Genomic DNA, 21,408 nt, shown 5'->3' with positions numbered 1-21,408 from the left:
GATAATCCAGACCAGATTTGAAGAGTCCAAGTCTTTTCATTTTTGAACTGGACTTGTTTTTTTGCACTTTGCGTTGCAGCATGGAGTAGGCAGTGACTAGGACAGCTCAAGGAAAGCTGTTGAAGTGGGACGGATGAGAGTGGCACACAGCAGAAACGATAAATGGCACCAACTTGTTGCAATGTTCACAGCAAATGAATGGCTATGTGGATGTCCACACAAACCTATGATAAAGAGGATGTGGATTCTAGCTGCCATGAGAGCAACTGCATATGATTTGTAAAAATAGTGCCTGTCAGTGTAGAAAGAATGTATTTTAGTCCTTACAATGATCAAACCCTAACCAAGTGTTTTTAAATATGTGGATCATAAATAGTTGATGGTCACAACAGCCCAAAGCTAGTTCAGCCTCTGTATACTCTGAGATAATGCACAATAACATCCCATTTTGACACTTGAATGTCCACAGTAAATCCCGAATGCATTAAAGGAGTGAGTTTTGGCTGCTTTAGGCTCGGAACAGAAATTTAGGGCTTTAAAAGTCACAAGATCCAGACTCCTCTAGTATGCATGTACATGAAGATCATCTGCACTGTACATTTAAGCAGATATTGTTTGGAGCAGGTCTAGAGTTTATGTTGAACATTATCATCACCCTGACACTCTGCTGTTCACGGGGGACAGGAGAGAATAAACTTCCATCACTGATGTCACATTTTGCCTGCATTTAAACTTTCTCAAAAGACCGAAAATGATCTAATTTAAGTAAAAGTCAGAATGGCTCTGTGAAATAAAAATCAACAGAATAACTTTGTAAGCATTCAACAGTAGAGTAAGTTAGAGGCTGGAGTTAAATCAAGAAGACATTGTGTGTGAGACAGACAGCACTGGGAAAAATGTGCCGTTATTTGGGCAGAGCGAACAAAAACACATCAGCCATTTTCACTCACTTCCACAGCTCTGGTCCTCTTGTCCGGGTAAAATGACTGGAGAAAAATCAGAAACAAATATGTATAAAAGATCAAAAAACAAGAATGACAAAAGCAGTTGAGGGAGGTGCACTGCCAACACCTCCGTTAAATTGGTCTTTTTAATTTCCATGAATGCAGAGTGAACAAGTCGGTGTTTATTAAGTCCGATTACATTTTGTGGGCGTTTCCGCAGCTTATATCAGTATCCGTCTGCTGCAATTTACTACACGACGTGGTCCAGCAGTTTACAAATGAAAGCATGAGTTTACCTGGCACCTCCCGGGGCTGACATGGTCTGGACTGAGTGACATTGCCATGACAGAGGCTGACCTCAGGCTCCTGGTCCTCACACCAACGACGAGTGCGATGCTGCAGGCCCTCCTCGTCACAATCCCCCCAGTCTGCCCATTCACTCCAACCTGCCCAAAACAAGAAAGGGTGCATAGAAACTATGAAAGATGTGGCAATATTTTATGGGAAATTTTTACATCCAAGAAGCCGATTTGTTTTTTTACTCCACACTGAGGCCCAAACTCAGATTTGCCTTCTGATTTGAAATCAATAAATGTGTCTGTCCAAGTTCAACATAAATGTATATCTTTAGAATTTCAGATTCAATTTCAATCATCAGCTAACAATCGAACACTGTACTCCTTGTGTGTTTGCCCAGATCATCTTATTTAGCAGTAAAACAGGGAAAGAGTTGAGGATAAAAATGTAGCCTTCACCCATGAACCGGTAAAATTTCATTTTCTGACTTTCAACACACTGGATTGAGCTGAAACAGCCACATCGTTTGCCTTCTCGTGCAAATATTGGTTTTTACGCTCACTGTGTGGAGATTTCTCATCAGAGTCCATGTAAGCAACGTTATTCATTCTATGGAGACAGACTGAATCTGTTGAATGTATTTATGGTAAAACAATGAGGACAAATTACAAATGACTTTTTAAGTCTGCGTTTAAACTGCAGTTATGATTTCATTAGATGTTTTAATAAGATGAAAAGTGGGAATATTTTTAAGGCAGAGCATCTGCATATGAATAAACGTTGGCATTTGACAAAAGTTTTACATTACAGTTCTCTTTGTAAAACAGGCTTTCATGCAGCAAGGTGACATTTTGAGCTGCACATTTTAGAGTTCAGTGTAAAACACTAATGGGAACATAATTCAAAATTTCATCGTATAATTATACACTTTTTAAATCAAACTTTGAGAAAGGAAAGTCTGAGCTCATGGATCTGTGTCTGACTGAGGGCCACTTGTCATCTGCCTGTACAAAGAAATCCTTCCATGCTTTACATGTGCTCTCCTACCTTCACAGGCGTGTATGTTACAGAGGGCCTCTTCAGTATGCAGGCCTATACAGATGTCTCCTCCATTTGCAGGGGGCGGGCTGCTGCATGTCCGAGTCCGCTGGTAGTGCCCGCCTCCACAGCTGGATGAGCACTGGGACCAGGAGGACCAGCAAGACCAGGCTCCACTCACTGCAATGCACTTTCATTGTAAAGTATTGTACAATTCTAGCTACACTAAGTAAGAACATCTTTTTTACCTGGGCAGGGGTGCGTGTTGCAGTCCTGATACTCCACCGGGGATCCTACACAGGCGCCCGGGCTGGTCCGGCCCTCTGGCATAGAGCAGCTACGTTTACGTGTTCGGAAGCCTCTGGAACACTGCTGGGAACAGCTGGACCACTTTTCCCAGGATCCCCATTGGGCGCCTTGGGGCGTAGACAGAGTTCGCCCACTGGGCTTGACTAAATCTTCAACCAGAGCTGGAAATGCAAATAAAACCTTTTTTTGTTTTTGTAGCTGGAGAGTGTTATGAAACTTAATTAGTAAGGTGTGTGCTGGGTCAAGCTGAAATACTTAGTAGATTTCCCTTGGCACCCAACCAAACAGACACAGATACTCAGGCACCAAACAAGGTAAGCAAAAAAACATCTCATTGAGAATTTCGCTTCTGTATCTAAGAACTTGAGAGCAGTCACAAAACCGCAGATGAACAATGCAATGGCCTTTCGCCCCATCACCTTTGTTGCAACGCATATCCAGTACTCACTGTCAGTCTGGCAAGATCCAGAGCTGGGACAGAACCGGGTCTCCAGCTTCTTCTTGCTCAGCTGGAGCTGCTGGGGATCGTGCAGCAGCGCTCGGCAGGTGTACCTGAACCTCTGCTCTTGCCTTGACCCATCCTGACTGACATTGACAGGCAGCCAGGGGGTCCAGGGGGTGTTGCGGCGAACCTCTGGGCAAGCCTCCAGTTTACAGGCCTTGTACTCCTGTAAAAACAGGATTGCGAGAGCTCATCATTACCTCAGATTGTGTTTAAACAACTTGCAGAGGCAGGGTAGCCTTATAGATCAAGATAAACAACAAATACAAGACAAATCTTTCTGAAATATCTTAATAAAGGAACTAATTTCTGTCTTTAATGGGGTTCGGATTTTGCACAACAGAATCAAATTCACAGTAAAGTTCTCAGTAGCGGCACTTCAGGCTTATCTGCTTGGTAATGTTGATGAGTGGAAAGTCTCCACAGATTATGATTAACCAGGAGATCTGTATGACACACCCTACAAGAGATACACCCTGCACAGACCAATGGAGATAAGTGGCTTTTTTTTCTGTTAATTACATTTGATCTAATGTATCATAAGAAAACCACATCTTATCAGGGGCTATGTTATTATCAGATTAGTTGGACAAAGAATAGAAGTTTTAAACACATTTTTTAAAATATCTAAAGGTTTGCCAAACAATAAAAAAGCAAACAAAGATTAATCAAATGAGACAAAGTGTCACGCCATGGGACTCTGTTTAAGTTTTAAGTTTTAGTTATGTTTTAGGTCACGTTTTGGTTCTTAGTCCATGTTTAGTTTAGTCATGTCTTAGTTTCCCTGCACTCTGTTAATTAGTTCACTCACTTCACCTGTGTTTTTCCCCTCAGCTGCACTCACTCTCCAATCACTCTCACTCCCTATTTAGTCTCCAGTCTCCCCTTTCAGTTTGTCGGTGCTTTGTTTGTTTCTCCCCCTTCATGCCATACCACGACGTATCTTGACCAAGTTAAGTACTTATTTATTAATCCTTGCCATGTTAAGTCCTTGTTTTGTTTTCCCAGTATTTTTCCACAGTTGAGTTTTTTGAATCCGGCTAAGCCGCGCTTTGTGTTGTTACTTTGTTTTTTGTTAATAAATCACCCTTCATTTTTGAAAAGTCCGCATCCGTGTCCTCCCTCCTCACCTACCTGACACAAAGCAACAAAGAGTACAGCACAGGACCCCACTTCAAACAAAAAAGTTGAGGCACTGTGTAAAATGTAAATATCCAAATTACAATGATTTGAAAATGTCTCAATTCTAAGTAATATAATATGCATTGACACTATTTTTATAAATCATATGCAGAAGTACTTCACTACTAGAGGCACCTGAGCACCACAAACTCTGTACTTGGCAAAGGGTAATGTAAACCAAAGAATTTACCAGATATTTTGCTGCTTCCCCTCTTCAGAAAAACAAAGCTGCGCCTCTTATTCATGTAGGTGGGCAGGAATCATCTTAACCAGCTGCATTTTCAGCTAGTTCTAACAGGTACATTTTCCATCCATGCTTTAGACGGCTTACAGACTGATTTGATGTTGTTTAATAAAGCTATTACAATACCATTGCACATCCCGGACAGCTGTTCCCATTCTCACAGGTTCTAGTCCTGGAGTGGACCCCTCCTCCACATTCAGCACTGCAGTGAGCCCAGGGGCCCCACGCTGTCCACAGCACAGGCAGAGGACACGGCTTTTTCTCGTTGCACAGCCTGGAAGCAGAAAAACGAGTCATGACTCTTTTCACAAATGCGTTGATAACATTCCCCTCTTTGCCACAACTCATTCCTCCTCACCTCTCCTCCCGACCCTGGCCGACGCAGACTCGACCTCCGTGGCGAGGTGCGGGGTTGTTGCAGGACCGCTGCCTCACCTCAAATCCGATGCCACAACTGCTGCTGCACTGGCCCCAGGAAGACCAGGGAGTCCAGCCACCATTCCTGGGAAGCAGACAAGAAATGTAAATGCCATGTTACGCAGGCATACGTGAGGATCCAGCAGCATTAAAATGCCAGCAAAGTTGCTTTGAGACTTCTGTCTTATGAACTATCTAACTCCCTGTCCAACTTCCCCAGTGTTAATGAGTTAATTATGTAATATTTAGATCTGATTATACAGGCACAGTTTGTTCAATTGCAATCATCTATGAATCTTTGGCACTCATTTTCTCACTTAATGAAGTTATTTGATAAGAATTGATGAGCTGTACTGATATAACACTTTGAAGACTTACAGGACGTCGTTTTGCACTGCTATGAAAGACTGAGAATCGGCAGCTTGGGTTAATTACTCCGTTCGCTCGGGTTGATTTTAGATGAACACAGTGATTCTGAATATCTACATAAAAAGAAATGTACCTGGAACAGTTTGCCACTTGGATGGTCGGCCCTTTGCAGTCGACCCCTCCGCATCTGGCCACTGGTCCGTCGCACGAGCGGGATCGGCACATGCAGCTGCTGAAAAAGCCCTCGCCATCGTCATGGTTACAAGGCTGCCAAGGTGCCCAAGGACCAAAACCACCATCCTGAGTTAAGTTCCTCACCTTCGGAGAGCATTTGAGAGGGTATGTGACTAACACGTCCGTTTATAAGCACAAATATTAGTGTAGTACATACGGCTTGCTCTTACTGGGCATTCAGTGATGTTTTGGACCCACTGGCTCATGTCGGAGCTCTCCTCGATGGTGGTGCAGCGCTTCTGTTTGTGATCCCAGCCACAGTAAGGGTCCCGAGCCTCCATGCAGTCACTAATGTCACAAAAAGATGGTAGCAGTGGATTTGACACAGTTCTATTCAACTCGTAGTCTGCAAATGTTTCTGTTCTATTGGCCAGCAGTGTTGTCAGTCGAGTTGTCTCTATAATCAAAGAACCTGAAAGAGCTGCTAGTGGGCGTGAGGTTAAGAACCTAATGTTCAATTCCTTATAAAATATTTGAAAGGTGGACAACTTGTTCTGGAAGTGCATTATTAACAAATCCATTACGTAATGTTTGCTTTGAGCTGTACTAAACAACAGGCTGACAGTTCAAACGCAGCCTCTTTGCAGGGAAAATAAACAAGGCTTTTAACATAATCGCCTCCGTCAGCGTTTGTTGTATTCCTTTTAGACTTGGACACCCACACATGAGTCTTTTTAATGGCCCTGAATTAATTTGTCTGTTTAGTACTTTTAAGCTGAGACAGTAAATTAGCACACCACCAAAAACCATACACTAAAGCAGAGGTCTTCAACAGGGGGTCCGCGGAGGTACTGCAGGGGGGGGGGGGGGTCGCGAAATCTTTGGTTGATTAGACGATTTCTTTTTTTTTCAAACAGTTTTTTCTCACAAATTGTGTGCAAACGTGGGCCATCCACAGATGGTTTGAGGATTCATTGTCCCATCTACATGCATGTTTAAAGTTGGCCTGAAAAACGTTGAAGACCCCTGCACTAAAGGAAAGATGAGAGGTTTTTAATTTGCTTTACACCACACAGATCGGCCTCATGTTAATCCTGACTCCTTTAGTTGCATGGCTGAATTCTCTCACCGCTCGGCTGGATAATTGGAGCAGCGCTCCAACGGGATCTTCACCAGTCGGTCATTGAGCCCCACATACAGAGATCTGTCATTGTGAAGGATTTGCAGACTCTTTATTGGTCCCATTTGCCCCTCAGGGAGGATCCTGAGCTCCTCCAGGTAGCAACCGTGAAGACTTTTATTGGTTGTGGCAAGAGCCTTCAGAATGGTGCCATATTCTGAAGAAGAAACGCAGGGAAGCACACTTAGCTTGAAAGAATGAAAACCCCCATTTAAAAGCTAATTAGCGCTTATTTAATTCGAGTGCCCTCTTGCTCACCAGTGCCGATGTACATGACATGGTAGAGAGCGTCTCGGCCCTGCACGATGTCCACCACCAGTTTGGAAAAGCGCACGCTGTCCTGGGTGAGCAGGGGGTTGATGGTGACTGGCTGGACCACGTCGCTCATGAGGAAGAGTCGCTGGGCGTCTTGGAGGTTTCTCTCGGTCAGGTTTCCCCCTGGTCCATCCTCCTCCAGTGTGCCGCACTGAAAAGTAAAAAAGGAGCGACCAATCAGGTATTTAATTTACAGACTCAAGTTCTGGATCTCGAATCTTCAGGTCTTCCTTCTTTTTCAAAGCAGTCCAATGGGATGGTTTTACAGATGAATACACCTTCATCCAGGGCAAGGCAAGTTTATTTGTGCAGCACAATTCAACTACAGGGCAATTCAAAGTGCTTTACAGATACATTAAAACAGTAGAAATAAAAAGCATGATTTAAATTTGAAACAAAAAAGAAAGAAATAAGAACAATAGATAAAATCAGGAGTTAAAATGTGATTAAGTTTTGAAACTCAAGCTTCAGATTTGGAGCTTTATTCAAATGTAGCTGAAAATAGGTGTCTTCAACCTGGACTTAAACTCACTGAGTGTTTCAGCTGATCTGAGGCTTTCTGGGAGTTTGTTCCAGACATGTGGAGCATAGAAGCTGAACGCAGCTCCTCCATGTCTGGTTCTGACTCTGGGAACTGATAAAAGACCGGATCCAAATGACCTGAGGGGTCTGGGAGGTTCATACTGGGTCAGGAGGTCACTGATGCATTCTGGTCCTAGACCATTCAGAGCTTTATAGAGATCTATAAAGCTTTTTGCAGAAAAACTTGAACCTTTGTCAAAATTGTTTGGTCTCATACACAGGCGCAGCTTCACAATTGTTGTCACTGCTGCTACACCAGTGGGCTGTCCTCTTGTTTTCTGATCAGGGTCAAAATGTCTGCAATGAGTGCACTCACAGGCAGAAGACTATTACTGACCATGAGAATATACGTTGAAACTCTATTGTGTGGTGCAAGAATTATTAGAACAACAATTTGAATACAATGCAATAATAAAGAGCCTTGGATAGTCAAGAATAACATCACATAAAAAGGAAATCCTGTTTTTAAAATAGTTAAATAGTCTTAAATGGTTTAATAGTTTTCCTAGGAGATGCTTTCCTAGTATAGTATGCTTTCCAGATGACAAAAATACCAGATGGTACAGCCGCTGGACTTAATGAGATGTACTACTTTAACATATAACATGAAGATCATTTTTTTTATTTGAGCGAGGGAAAGAGCAAACTTTCTGCTTCGCATTTCACATCTACTAAAAGTCAGGAGCACAGTGCTGAATACCATCTTTCTATTTGTTTTCATAAGTGAATTACCTGAAAATTGGGTAAAGGGTTTGGTGTGGAGAGCCAAGCAGTGCGGGGGTTCTCCTGGTAGCGAAAGGGTCCATTGAAAGCCAAGGTGACAGCGCTCAGATTGAAGGCGCACACAGCAGACGCTGAGATGCTGTTCCTGGAGGAGGGAGATGTGAGGGAAAACAAGGAAGAGAAATGTTTACAGTCTTTATGTTTAGCTCATTCAAACATTCTGATTTCTCTTTATAAAATCATGAACTGAGATTTTCACTGAGTACTCCTTGATTTGTAAACTAATTTTGACATATAAAGTGAAATCCTCCTTTAACAATGCTGCGAATGAACAGTACTCACACATTAGTGGTGAAGATGCCGTAAATCAGGTCTTGCTCTGGTAAGTAGAAGGTGCTCTGCAGCTCGTTGAAGTAAAAGGGAATCTCTCCTGAGCGTGAGCAATTGAGGCGGGCCTTCATGAAGGTGGTCCAGGTGTCTTCCAAAAGAAAACGTCCGCCCACGTCGTTCTTACAGACCCGCGCCACCCGAGAGAACACCATCTTACCGCAATCGTTTTCAACTGCCGTTTCTCTCAGGAAGAAGTAGGCAAACCGGCCAATCTCGTAAGCAGACACGAAATGAGGCTCTGGAAGTGCCAGAAAGTCGGGAGTAAAAAGCAGAAACTGGTCTCAAAGACATGGGTTAAAACAAAGCTGGAGGAAAGCAAAACTGCTGTGGTGCTTTATTAACCATTGAGCCACTTGGAGTTGTACTGGGCGGTGCGCAGTGGTGGCATATTCCCCAGGCTCCTGTATATGACCGGGTCACGTCCGGAGAAATCAATCACTGTGGCGGCGTACAATTCACCCTTCCCCGTCACCATGGCAGTGGAGTTGTGGCGCGGGTCGTAGGGGCATCGGGCAACACCGTTCACTGTGTCTAACACCTGACTGATGTTCGAAATCTGACAGAGAGAATTACATCTTATTTAACATTTCATTCACATTATTTCATCAAAATTTGAGGACTGAAAGGTCTACAACCATTTTCCAAATGCACAAAGACAAGGTCGGAAAGAATTTTTTTGACAGTCAGTGAAATAATCTGACAAACATGTTCAGTTTCACATGAAAACAACAGGTCAAACTGGGATATGGTAGCCTGGCGTGACAAAGTAGGGTACCTACCTGCCTGGTTATGCACACAGGAGTAAAAGCGTTGGTCCCGCATGTGAAGAGCGTCCTCCCGCTTATCAGCAAAACCCGGATATAATTCTGACATTCGTCCTGCAGAAAAACACAACTCACTAAAACATGACCAGTGCAATAAACAGAATGAAGCTGATCTGATTTTGCGACGCTACCTGAGATTTGCCTTTGCTCTGACATGAACGCTTTGTTTCTTCATCAGGTGCCCATTCTGTTGCCTGAGAGAAATACATTTTGGACTATTAACATTTTTATACTGGACAGAATCTTTTGTACTTCCAATTAACAAAACATATAGTAATATAAAAAGCAAAAAGAGTCAGGCTTGCTGTTTCCCTTTATTTTTTAGGCTTTTTAAAAAGCTACAGCTGGCTTGTTGGCTACAGTTTCATATTAAATGGACAGAAATGAGTATTCTTACAGTATCTAAACTTTTAACTTAAAGCTTTAAAAAAGTAAGTGGGACCAAAGGGAAGTAATTTTGAATAAAATTGATCTTAAGTTCAGTAAGGAACATATGTTCTCTGTTATTCTGTCTGGTTAATTTGGGTTACTCCTTTCCTCCTTCAGGTCCAAAAAAAAACCCCTAACAATTCCATCCTCATCTGGTCACTGGTTCTATTCCTGTCTCATATCATCATCTAGGAAAGCATTGTTTATAAGATGTTGCTGCTCATAAAAGTCTAAGCATAAACGTTTATTCATTATAGATGCCTGTGTTTTTCAGTAAAAGGTTTCTACTTTATGGAGATGTAGCAGTCCTCATAGAGAGGAAGGAATGGTGGTTGAATAGCTAAAACGAGACCTTTACTCAGAAGATGGGGGTTAATATCCCTTTTGAAACCAAAAGCCAATTTTTAGGCTTCAGTGACTTTTTTCCCCAGCTTATATTCGACAGGAAAGCTTACTAAAACGTACTAAAACACGATTTCTTCCTAAAGCTAACCCAGAGTTTTGTTGACTAAGCCTATCTAAACTGGCACAGAAAGCTAGGATTTTAAAAAAGAAAACATAAAGTTAAATAAAGTTGGAGTCCTAAAATAATTTGCTTTTGGTGTGAAACAAGACTGTGTTTGACCTATTTATCAGTCACAGCCTCCTCGCACATGGACTTTGTTGCTTTGTATATTCCCTCTCCGGAATATCTAGCAGAAAGTCATGATGACAAACTTCCCCCGACACCAAGCAGGCATGCATTCTGCATGCTTTTATGACCAAAATTGACAAACAAAAAACAAAAATGCTAGCACGAGTCAAGACATTTTGTTCCACCTGTTTCATGGATGATAATTTTGATCCACACACATACATACATATATATATATATATATATATAAATAAATATATAAAAAAAAAAAAAAATCAGCTATAATTTTGTCATGATAAACAATTGTAGTCTGGTTATTACCATGACCTTACCTGTATGAGGGAGACGTTGCTTAATCTCAGTCGGAAAAGGAAGTTTCTGTAAAAGACATTCTTCCAATTAAACGAGGTAAAACAGCAGACATACTGCAGATAGTAGAAATTAATTGAATTTAGATGTATTGTACCAATTACATATACTGTACATTCAAATTGTATTCTGACAACGACAGGATGTTGTGTGAGTTGTGTCTGCTTGGCAGTATAGGCTGTTATTGGTCACCTTGCTCCAACAATGAGCTGGTTTCTGCTCAGGTCCATGGCCAGCTGCGAGAAATCCTTGACTCCTGGATGGGAGAACTCAGACACCCACGACCTCAGTGCTGAAGATTAGGGAGGAACAGAAGGATGCATGAGGAGGAAGAGCAGGTGGAAAAGACAACGTGAGAGACAAGTGTGAGAAAATGAATATAAAATCCTTGCTCACAGCTCCAGCGCTTCTTTTTAAGCGATTAGTCACATATCTCTGCAATATCTCATCTGACCACCTGATCTCTAAGTCTGACAGCTTCCCAGCCTCCCGTTCATCAATGAGCCTGACACCAGTCTGAAATCAAGGCTTTGACACCAATCAAACTTCTTGATTTCGTTTCTAGGATTGAAGGGCAGAACATAATCAAAGTCAGGTGATCTTCCCTCAAGTAAATATGACCAAGATGTGAAGAAGTATTGAAACTGATAGAATGGAAATGACGATATTAATGTTAACATTTTGCCCTGCACATTTGATAATGGGACAAATATATCCATTACAATAAATGCACGGTTTACCAGGTATTCAATTTGATTGGACTTATGAACTTATGAAGCATAGATCCAAAGCATCTGTAACTTTCACTGTGTGCCATTACAAGCCTTCATGCACAATATAAACGTAGTCGAGGGATGCTGATTAATGCCACCTGAGGAGATTCAAACGCTACCAGACTTTCATTAAACTTGGGGCTCAAACTTTCAAAAAGTTTTGCCATTAATCTCACAGAACTTGAGAAATAACACTTTGAAAGGTTATGAGCAACCACTGTGTCAATAGGCTTATGAGAAGCGAAAGCAAGTGTCATTCTTCAGTTCTGCTTTGAGAAGATCTGATAGAGAGCAACAGTACGACATGAATAGAAGCCATCACTTGAACGGCGGTGTGTTTCAGAGAGCTGCTGAATACAAATAGCTTTTGTGCACTTTTGCCAAATGCAGACAATCCGTGCACGCGCTCCCGTTCAAAACACTAATCCTGCAGCTCAGACAAATTATTTGTTTGTTTTGCTGCAGCAGACTTGGTCTAATTCCTCAGCCTTTGACCCCTTCAGTTAACAACGTGGCGTTAGAAATTTAGACTCCACTTGATAATCCACTTGAATTGCTTGGATTGCGAAACACGCAAAAGATGTATTTGTCCTTATCACAGCAGGATTTCTGGAGGCCTTTTCCACAAAACACAATTTAGCAAGTGACGCCAGAAGATCCTCTAGACCCAGATTAAATGCCTTGTTGTAGTCTCACATCTATTCTTTTAATCATTATGGCAGTGAGTTTGCCATATTGTAGTGTTGTATATAGTGCGATTGTAGTGAGATTATAAATACTCTTTGTATTAAACTCAAAGTATCCCATAATCAGTGGACACTAACTGAACAAATATATACCATAATGCATTGCACTTAAATAAAGATGGATTACAATCAAGTGCTATAATAAAAAAATATTTTCAAACTTTATTTTTCATATATCATTTATTAAGAACTTAGGTATACACTAAGAAGTATCTAATATTAAATAACAGGTATAGTCGTGACATTTTTCCCTATTACAGCAGAAACAAGACAAATAAAACGAGCTGTGGTGCCAAAATCACGTGTTGAATGTGATATGATAAATGTAAACATCGTAGAAAGTTGGTATACACATGGCTTAAGGTATTTATTAAATCTTTATTTAGGAAAAAAAAAGGTTAAATATGATCAAAACATAGAGGTGTGCGTTAAATTGTGCGACGGCAGTTTCACTCCGGACGCTGACAAAATGACCTGAATAGTTTTTTCTTTTATAATGATGATGAGCCTTGCTACAGTCTTCTACAAGTCACTAAGAATTAGTGAAAGAGTGAGTGTTTTTGCATACATTTACACAGATATGGTTGGTGACTGTAGATCAGTGGAGAAAAAAATTGTCATAAAACCAGCCTTAAAAAAGCTTTACAGATTTTATTCAAAAACTCAGTCCTGATTTCATTGATCTTGAATTATTAAGAAATATTCTTTGATCAGACAAAGCCATTTTCCATCCAGGTCCATTGTATTTGAGAAATGGCAGATCTCCCAACACTCAAAAGACCAAAACAATACCCAGGATTTCATTTGTTGTCTGAGCCACACTCCTCTTTATTTTGTGTAGCACTCATGGTTTGCAGTTCAACAGCGACCATTGTGTTAAAAGTATCTACCGTATCTTAAAGTGATAGTTCGGAGTAGATTCACCCTAGGGTCATTTGAACCGTGATATCCAGCCAAGTAGCCCACCCACAGTTTTTTCGATATTGGCTGAACATCAGCTGAGTTACTGAGTTATCCTGAATAGCTTAGTACAAGCGCTAATGGGACCTGGCAGTATCTCCAAAATTACCACACTAAAATCACATGCCATGACACCAAACTTCTACAGTAGTACAAATATGGTCTGTACTCACAAAACGATGCATTTGGAAGTTTGAAAATAGTCCAGGAGTTTATTTTTATCAACACAAGCCTGATAGCTTTTCTGCTGCTAAAGCTGCGTCGACGTCACTTCTGGGAGCTTCAAAGTAAGATGAGGGTTGATCTACTACTGTAGACAACAAAGTATATGCTATATTCTACATGAATTTTTATGTTGTAGAGTTGTGAATTTATTTTATCAATGGAGAAATTGAGCAGCCTTGCTTTGTTGTCTACAGTAGTAGATCAACCCTCATCTTACTTTGAAACTCCCAGATCAAGGAAGTGACGTCGACGCAGCTTTAGCAGCAGAGAAGCTATCAGGCTTGTGTTGATAATAATAAACTCCTGGACTATTTTCAAACTTCCAAATGCATCGTTTTGTGAGTACAGACCATATTTGTACTACTGTAGAAGTTTGGTGTCATGGCATGTGATTTTAGTGTGGTAATTTTGGAGATACTGCCAGGTTCCATTAACCCTTGTACTAAGCTATTCGGGATAACTCAGTAACTCAGCTGATGTTCAGCCAATATCGGAAAAACTTCGGGTGGGCTACTTGGCTGGATATCACGGTTCAAATGACCCTAGGGTGAATCTACTCCGGACTATCACTTTAAGTGAGTTCGAATGAAACTTTTAAAAATGTGAGTCCGCACATTATCCATGCACCTCCTTCATTATAGATGGCGTAGCCTGACAGAAGACGAGCAGACTGGTGTAGATGCGCTCACCTTGGTAGGAGGCAACAGGATGTTCCTTTTTGCTGCAGTCCTCTGGTTTGATGTGTGGCTGCTGGGAGAGACACATGGACCAACAGATGACCAGCACCAGGCCACAGGGGTAGAGGGTCCACGCCCCCCACCCTGACGTAACCATAGTTACAACCACATTCAGTCCTCTTTAAGTCCTTAGAATCACCTGTCAATAAAAAGCAATATCTGTCACTCTAAGCACATGACCAGAATCAACAAATCAGTTGGGTTAGCAATCTATTAAATCGAAATTCAAAACACATCTGTTAGACTGAAAACTACACATGTACACCCTCCCTACTCTGTCTCCTTCTCCATCCATCAAAATTAGTTTTACCAGACCACCACCCCTACAGTCCCTTTGCTGCCTCTGTCTATCTGCTCTGGGTGTTCAGCCTCTCGCTGTCAGCGGGACTCAGTCATGGCTAATTCGCCTCAAAAGGCCAGGGCCGCCAATCTCTCCAAAGCCAACTCTCTGGCCGAGCGTGCCATCAACAGAGCTCTTTCTGACAGAGGGAAGCCATTCAGAGACGAGGATGAGTTCACAGCCTCACAGAGGGCGTGAGCTCTGAACTGTGAGCCACACATGGGGTTTTGTGTCAGCATAAAAATCCATTTATTTACATCTGCACAAAGATGCTCAAGAAATCACAGCATTGCCCAAAGAAAAACAAAAAAGACACATTCTAAAAAACACAAACATGTCATGAAAGTAAGACGGAAAACTGTCATATGACATAACACAATTACAAAAGAGAGAACATAAAATGTAAGATTTCACAAAAGTACTGATGCACAAGACTAGATGAATATATAAACTCACAAATGTCTTAAGCCCCTCCCACACTGTCTGTTGAAGGCAGGACTGATTAAACTCCAACTAAGTCTGCGTTGTTGGCTGCCTTGTTGAATTCGCAGACTGACACGAACGACAGCAGATTAATGAGAATGCCCTTTCCACACCGTATGTTACAACAGCATTCTGAAAAGGGCTTTAGATTCAGTTCAGTCACAACTAACACAGTCATTCCTCTTTTCTGCTGTATCAAAATGTTGTTTTTTCAGTTTAGTTGTTGTGTTTTCTAACATTTAATTGTGCTTTCCGTTTTGTTTTTTGCTAAATATGTTGTTGGTTGTGTTTTCAGAAGTCTTTTTGATGCTTTCCGTTTCTTGAAATGAAATTTTTGTTTTCGAAAAGGTTTTTTGTTACTGTGGTTCTGGTTTTTTTGTTAGATTTTTGGTGTTTTTTTTCTGGGTGTTGTTTTTCTAGTTTTGCTGTTGTATTTGTGACCCGTTTATCTTTTGGAAGTTTTTTTTTTTTACATTTCGTTTGAGCGCTCAGTTGCCAGCTGAATTTTCATTTGAAAGTGAGCACTGAAACAGCCGGTGAGGGGGAGCTGCTGAGATATGCAGTGATATCACAGAGATACCTGTGGCATGAGAGCGATTTATGGAGCGCTGCGAGCAGTTGTGTGGGAAGACATGTTGGCCTGATGCATAATTTTGACAATTTAATGGTTGGATTTGAGAAATTAACAAGTTTAAAAGAGTCTGCTCTCTCGAGAATGCAGGCAGATGTGAGTCTGTGGCTGCTACGGGCTATGAGAATAGCGGCAGTGAATGCCTGCCTGTCTACTGCTCACTGGGAGGACTGAATGTGTGTGGAAGCAGAAGTTTTCCAACCTGCTGGGTCTTACATTGCTGCTTAATGAAGCGACAGAAACAGAGCCTCCACCGCTGGCCTCACTTTTGTTATGGGGCTATGCTCCTCTCACTGTGTGAAGGCCAGGCCAGTGAGAGGCCTAATGTTCTGGGATTTGTCTATTCAGCACAATGACGGCTGGAAGAAGCAGACGTCAGTCTGATTCTTAGGGGTGCTTGACAATGTACGCATGCAGACTCTCACACTGTCTTGCATAAAAGCAAAGACTGCATGTTCATTGTCTCCCGTCTACATGACAGAAAAGGTTCCAAACAAGCCAGCGTTTTCAGATGTGCTGGTCATTACAATGTGACAAAGAGAGGTCACTTGTCAGCATGACTGTCTCCTAAGCGTCGACACACTAAAACGCTAGCACAGATGTAGACAGTTTGATGATTTAAACTATGAATTATTACAATAACAAAAAAAAAAAGAGAAAAATTATGACTTTTTTTAGCGCTTCCAAATATGGCTCGACTGATCAGCCATAATATTTTCTGTATTTGGATGAGCCGCAACACCTACAGCTGTCAAATATAATTCGGGATTTGATGAAAGAAATTTTTAAAAACATCGTTAAACGTTAAAAGTGTAAAAAGTAGGAAGTAAAAGCAGAAAACCTGTAAGCATAACACTGACTCCCTGCAGCCACGAGGATGTCAGAGCATTCATTCATTCGTGTAGCTGACTGTGTAGGAAAAACACCACAAAGCCATAACAACTTGTGAGGAGATTAGAAATACAGTCCCCAATTCATGTGATCTGTTTGTTTGGATGGGGGGGGGGGGGGGGGGGGCTGCAGTAACACGAAGCAAACATGTGACCTCCACCCAGGAGGAATCCTGCCAAGATTTTAACCCAGACGCCTGCCGCTAGGAGCCATTCCGCATAAAACTCAATACATCCGTCTACACTATATCATTCTGCAACATGCATGTGAGCATTTATTTTATCAAGTAAGTAAGTTACAACATGGAAAAAGCACTTTACACAACAAACAAGCCTTTCCTGATCCTGATAAGAAGTCAGGATGGTCAAAGTAATCACCATATATAGACTATAAGTCATTAAAGGTGTCTTCACCTTGAGAGAGGGGTCTGTTGTCCATCATCTCCTCAAACGTAAACAAATTCCTATCACAGAATCAGCTCTGCTCATCTCCTTGTTAAAACCAGTTTCCATATATAGACACTTCATCTGCCGTTACTTTACTTTGACATTTATCACTCCACATGACTTCCAGAAGTTTCCATAAATATTCACCCCTGTATGGTGAAGAGGTTAAAGTGTTACCCCGATGCATTTACATCAAATTATACTCTCTTTGCGTGTATTTGTAGGGTATTTTTTAGCTTCTGCCTCAGAGTAGATACATGAACACAGCACTGGAAAGTACACAGTTTAGTTTCTATATGTAGTGCGAATGCAACCAAAGTGTGAATGCCCATGATTGTACTATATTTTGTCATTTACGGATCTCCGCAGTTCTCATCACCCTCAGAGAGATTCTCCAACCATCTGGTCCAAAAGCACTTGCTGAATCCATTGTTCTCTCTGCCAGTGAAACGCTCACCGTGCAGCTGGCTGCAAAACAAGCCTAAAGCATAACTGATCCACCCTTCTCCTGCAGAGGTGTGCTCTGAAATGTCAGTTAAAACATGGAGAAGCTGCATTTAGCTGTTATGCTGCCAACAAGTGGAACACACTGCCAGTGGAGATTAAACTTTCACCAAATGGAGACATTTTTATAATCCAGGTTAAAGACATTTCTGTTCTCATGTGTCTATGCATGAAATATCTTTTAGCTTATCTAGACTGTTGCTTGTTTTTAAATTCATTTAAATTATTTTATTTGTTTCTCTTTATATTCTTTTATGTATTTTTAATGCTTCTTGCACTCCCTGCTGCAATGCTTTTATTTATTTTATGTAAAGTACTTTGAATTGTTTGTACATGAAATTTGCTATATAAATAAATTTGATTTGATTAATTCTGACCAAAAACAGTTGTATTTTAACTTCAACATTAAAAAAAACAAAAAAAAAACATGTTAATTTGGATTTAGTTTAGTGTGATTACACACAGTGCATCACCACTGCAGTATCTGATAAATCTCCCTCGAGGTGTTTCATAGTCAAACCGAGGCTTTGATTTGCACTTAATTGATTAATAAGTTCAGAGAGATTTCTAAGTCTTCCAGACTTCTGCTTTTGGGTTCACCGTTCCTGCTAGTAGCGATTTCCTAAATACATTTCAAACTGAGGAAATGGCTACCTGAGAACACTGCTACGGTCTTGAGGCTTTCTCCCACATTGTGGACATTAATTATCTTCATTTAGTCCTTTAAGGGCTTTAAGCCTATTGAGAAAATTACGGCTCATTATGATTCATTGCATTAGGTCGACAGATGATGTCTTTCTTTTTTTTTTCCTCCCTCAGATTATGTAATTATATTCTTTTTCGGTCATAGAAATAAATGTGAAAATAATGAAAAAAAAAAAAAGACTTTTCAGAAAGATTTTTCATGCTTTGCGACTTGATTAATCAGTTCACAACCCCTACCTGCTGAAGTTTAGAAGAACTCTAAAGCTGTTGCCTCCAGAGTATTTCCTTTAGTTCAGCAACTGAACAGAGATGTTGTGACACATTAATAGATGTCTGGACAGAGTACAGACTTTGATTCAAACTCCCTAAAATAGAGTACTGCTAAATCCAGAGAGATTAGTGTGAATTTCTCTTCCATCCCTCATTTAAAAAAAAAAGTCTATAAAAACAGAATGCAATGATTCACAAATCATTTAAACCCTACATATAACTTTAAATATTTTCTAATTACATTCATTTAGTTACTTGGATCAGATTATAGCTGAGAAAGGATGCATGATGATATCAGTGCGTCACTGGCATCAGCTGAAAAAGACTTGACATGCAGATAAGGTCAAATTTGGCCTGGCTGTGACTAATTTCACATTTTTCATGAGGGGAGGAGAATCTAAGTTGGGCTTGTTAAAGTTGTTTACAGTGTCGCTTAAAAACGTCATATAAAGTAAACATATCATGGTTTTTAAATGTATTTTTTCCAGTGGCTCAGTATACTTTGGCCTCGACTATACGAGTTTAAGTTAAAAGATGTCAGTTACCCTACAGAAGAGGTTTGATAATGTTATAAATTGGCTTTATTCTTAGACTTTATGTATTCATATTCTGTAGTTCTCTAGATAATCTTTGTTCCTAGTTTGTACGTTACACTCTGCTCATACAACGCAAATGTATGTCCAACACTTTAAGATGACGTAGCGGGATAAAATAACTGGGTCAGATAAAGCGGCTCTTAGGACAGATAGGTCTGGTACAGTAGATGCACGCCTGAAACAACACTCACACACATCGCTTATCACATCCAAAGAACATGACAAAGACGGTGGATGGCCTGCTCACAGCATGAGTAAGTATTCAATGATGCGTCGTCAAATGTAGGTACAACCTCTGTGAGATAAAGGTGGACATAAATATGAAATGTGTCCAGATATCGGGGCTCTCTCTGATGGAGGCCCTGCGAGGGCTCTGTCTCTCCGAGTTCAGCACGGCTAAACTTCACATGTGACCACGAATAAATACTTTGTTTAACTTAAGATTCCTCCAGCTTGTTCTTGGGCTTCCAATGTAAAGAATCGGGTCTAACAGCTGGTGCCGCGACCCCGTGAATTGGAGGACTGCTGGAGCTGATTGAGGGGGTCACTTTGTTCAGGCGCCCGAGAAAAAAGGTGAGCAGAAAAACCTCTTATATATGAATATATGTGAAATTTCTGCACATTGGACAAGCTAAATTAAGTTGTCTGAATTAAGATGTCCCCTGATCAGTAAAAATCAAAGTATAAATTTACTGTCTGATGGTCACATTGAATGCTGATACGTAAAGTATAAACACATTTGAAAACATTGGAATATGTCACAAAAAATGATCAATGGGTGGAAAACATGTAAATCCCGCTCTTTGGGATCGGCATTATTTGACACCTTGACTACATGGCAGAAAAAAGCAGAAATATTTATGGCAAAAGTTAAATTCTCTATTCAGAGACAGTCCTCTGCACAACTACCACATCAAATGCCAGTCAAGACGTTATCTTCTCCAGAGACACATCCTACTACACAAGAAGATAAGATGCCTCCGTCCAACATAACTGACACATTTGAATCACGGTCAAAAGAAACCCAATCACGGGAAGCACCATCTGAACCTATCTACATGAATAGATCAGGGGCTGCAAATGGTGGTCCCTCAGTAAATAGCCTGACTTCTGTGTTTGAGCAAAACAGACCGAGTGAGTGGACAAATCGTACTGAACATGTCCCTGCTCAGAAACCAGATAGTGGTAATGTTCACTCTCGCACAGACATCTGAGACATAAATGAATCAGCATCTACAATTGGTCAAAATTAGGTGAAAAATATCTGCATGTTGGATATATACTAAAAAAAAACAAAAAACAATACAATTTCATAGCTTCAAAGACTAATGTATTGTCTTTTAGGGGTTTTAATTATTTGCAAATCATTATGTTCGGCTTTTATTTACATTTCCCACAGTGTTGTGACTTTTCCAGAAATGTAGAAGTACATATGGTTATAACCACCGTCTTCATCACCACCCCCCTCCCTCACTTGGATAACTACCTGCTGCTTATTTATAAAAGAGTAGATTTGAGGAAGGGAAGAGTAAGGCGTGGATGAACCTCTTTTGTGGTCTGAGCTTGACAACTGACAGTGAGGAGGCGCGGCGCCTTTTTCTGTCAGGGTGGGTTATTCTCTCACGTCTTACAAAACAGCTATCAGAGATAATTATATGTATTCTGCGATATGACTGCAAATGGTGCACTGCTTTTTCCAGAAAGCTTTGGAAATGCATTATAGTGCTTCCACAAGTATACTGCACAGGCTACAAAAGGAGCATGCTGAGACATTGGTGTACACGTTAAGTGTGCTTCATTAAAATCCAGACAAATCCTCTTCAGTGAGGCGATGTATGACAGGAGAAATAATTACAAGTAATCATTTGTTCATTCAGAAGCCCTGCAATTTGTTCCTCCCAGGCATCAAATATAAAAAGAGGGGGTCCAGCATCTGACCCTTGTATATCACCCTCTTGTTTACACCAATCCTTGGACTCAGTCCAAATATCATGAAAGGAAACAGTGAACTCCCACTCACCTCTCTACTCCCGAAAACCTGGGATTCTAAACTCCAATCTTAAAAAAAAAGGCTTACTGAACACCCAAAGGAGATTCCTAAAATTCTCTTCCTGCCTGCAGCTCCAACTTTACAGCAAGCAAGCCCTCAACTAAAAAGAGTAGCGATATTAATCACCAG

General features: G+C 40.9%; 1 protein-coding gene across 2 annotated transcripts in view; it reads right to left on the bottom strand.

Annotated features, from left to right (window-relative positions):
• LOC142391852 (semaphorin-5B-like) overlaps positions 1–21,408 on the bottom strand; it is a 36,106-nt gene that overhangs the window by 4,115 nt on the left and 10,583 nt on the right. For both annotated transcript variants that reach the window (XM_075478017.1, XM_075478018.1), the window contains exons 2-20: positions 14,316–14,502; positions 11,115–11,214; positions 10,886–10,931; positions 9,622–9,684; positions 9,446–9,544; positions 9,009–9,222; positions 8,619–8,904; positions 8,286–8,421; positions 6,915–7,122; positions 6,606–6,813; positions 5,707–5,824; positions 5,436–5,620; positions 4,875–5,018; positions 4,643–4,790; positions 3,037–3,256; positions 2,528–2,749; positions 2,289–2,459; positions 1,241–1,390; positions 951–986 (exon numbers count right to left, since the gene is read on the bottom strand). In XM_075478017.1, the coding sequence (XP_075334132.1) occupies positions 951–986; positions 1,241–1,390; positions 2,289–2,459; positions 2,528–2,749; positions 3,037–3,256; positions 4,643–4,790; positions 4,875–5,018; positions 5,436–5,620; positions 5,707–5,824; positions 6,606–6,813; positions 6,915–7,122; positions 8,286–8,421; positions 8,619–8,904; positions 9,009–9,222; positions 9,446–9,544; positions 9,622–9,684; positions 10,886–10,931; positions 11,115–11,214; positions 14,316–14,460 (2,899 nt within the window). In that variant the 5' untranslated portion in view covers positions 14,461–14,502. The remainder of the gene's footprint in view (positions 1–950; positions 987–1,240; positions 1,391–2,288; positions 2,460–2,527; positions 2,750–3,036; positions 3,257–4,642; positions 4,791–4,874; positions 5,019–5,435; positions 5,621–5,706; positions 5,825–6,605; positions 6,814–6,914; positions 7,123–8,285; positions 8,422–8,618; positions 8,905–9,008; positions 9,223–9,445; positions 9,545–9,621; positions 9,685–10,885; positions 10,932–11,114; positions 11,215–14,315; positions 14,503–21,408) is intronic.

The sequence above is a fragment of the Odontesthes bonariensis genome, chromosome 11, assembly GCF_027942865.1.
Source record: "Odontesthes bonariensis isolate fOdoBon6 chromosome 11, fOdoBon6.hap1, whole genome shotgun sequence".
Classification (NCBI taxonomy): domain Eukaryota; kingdom Metazoa; phylum Chordata; class Actinopteri; order Atheriniformes; family Atherinopsidae; genus Odontesthes; species Odontesthes bonariensis.
This window is presented reverse-complemented; position numbering and strand designations above follow the sequence as displayed.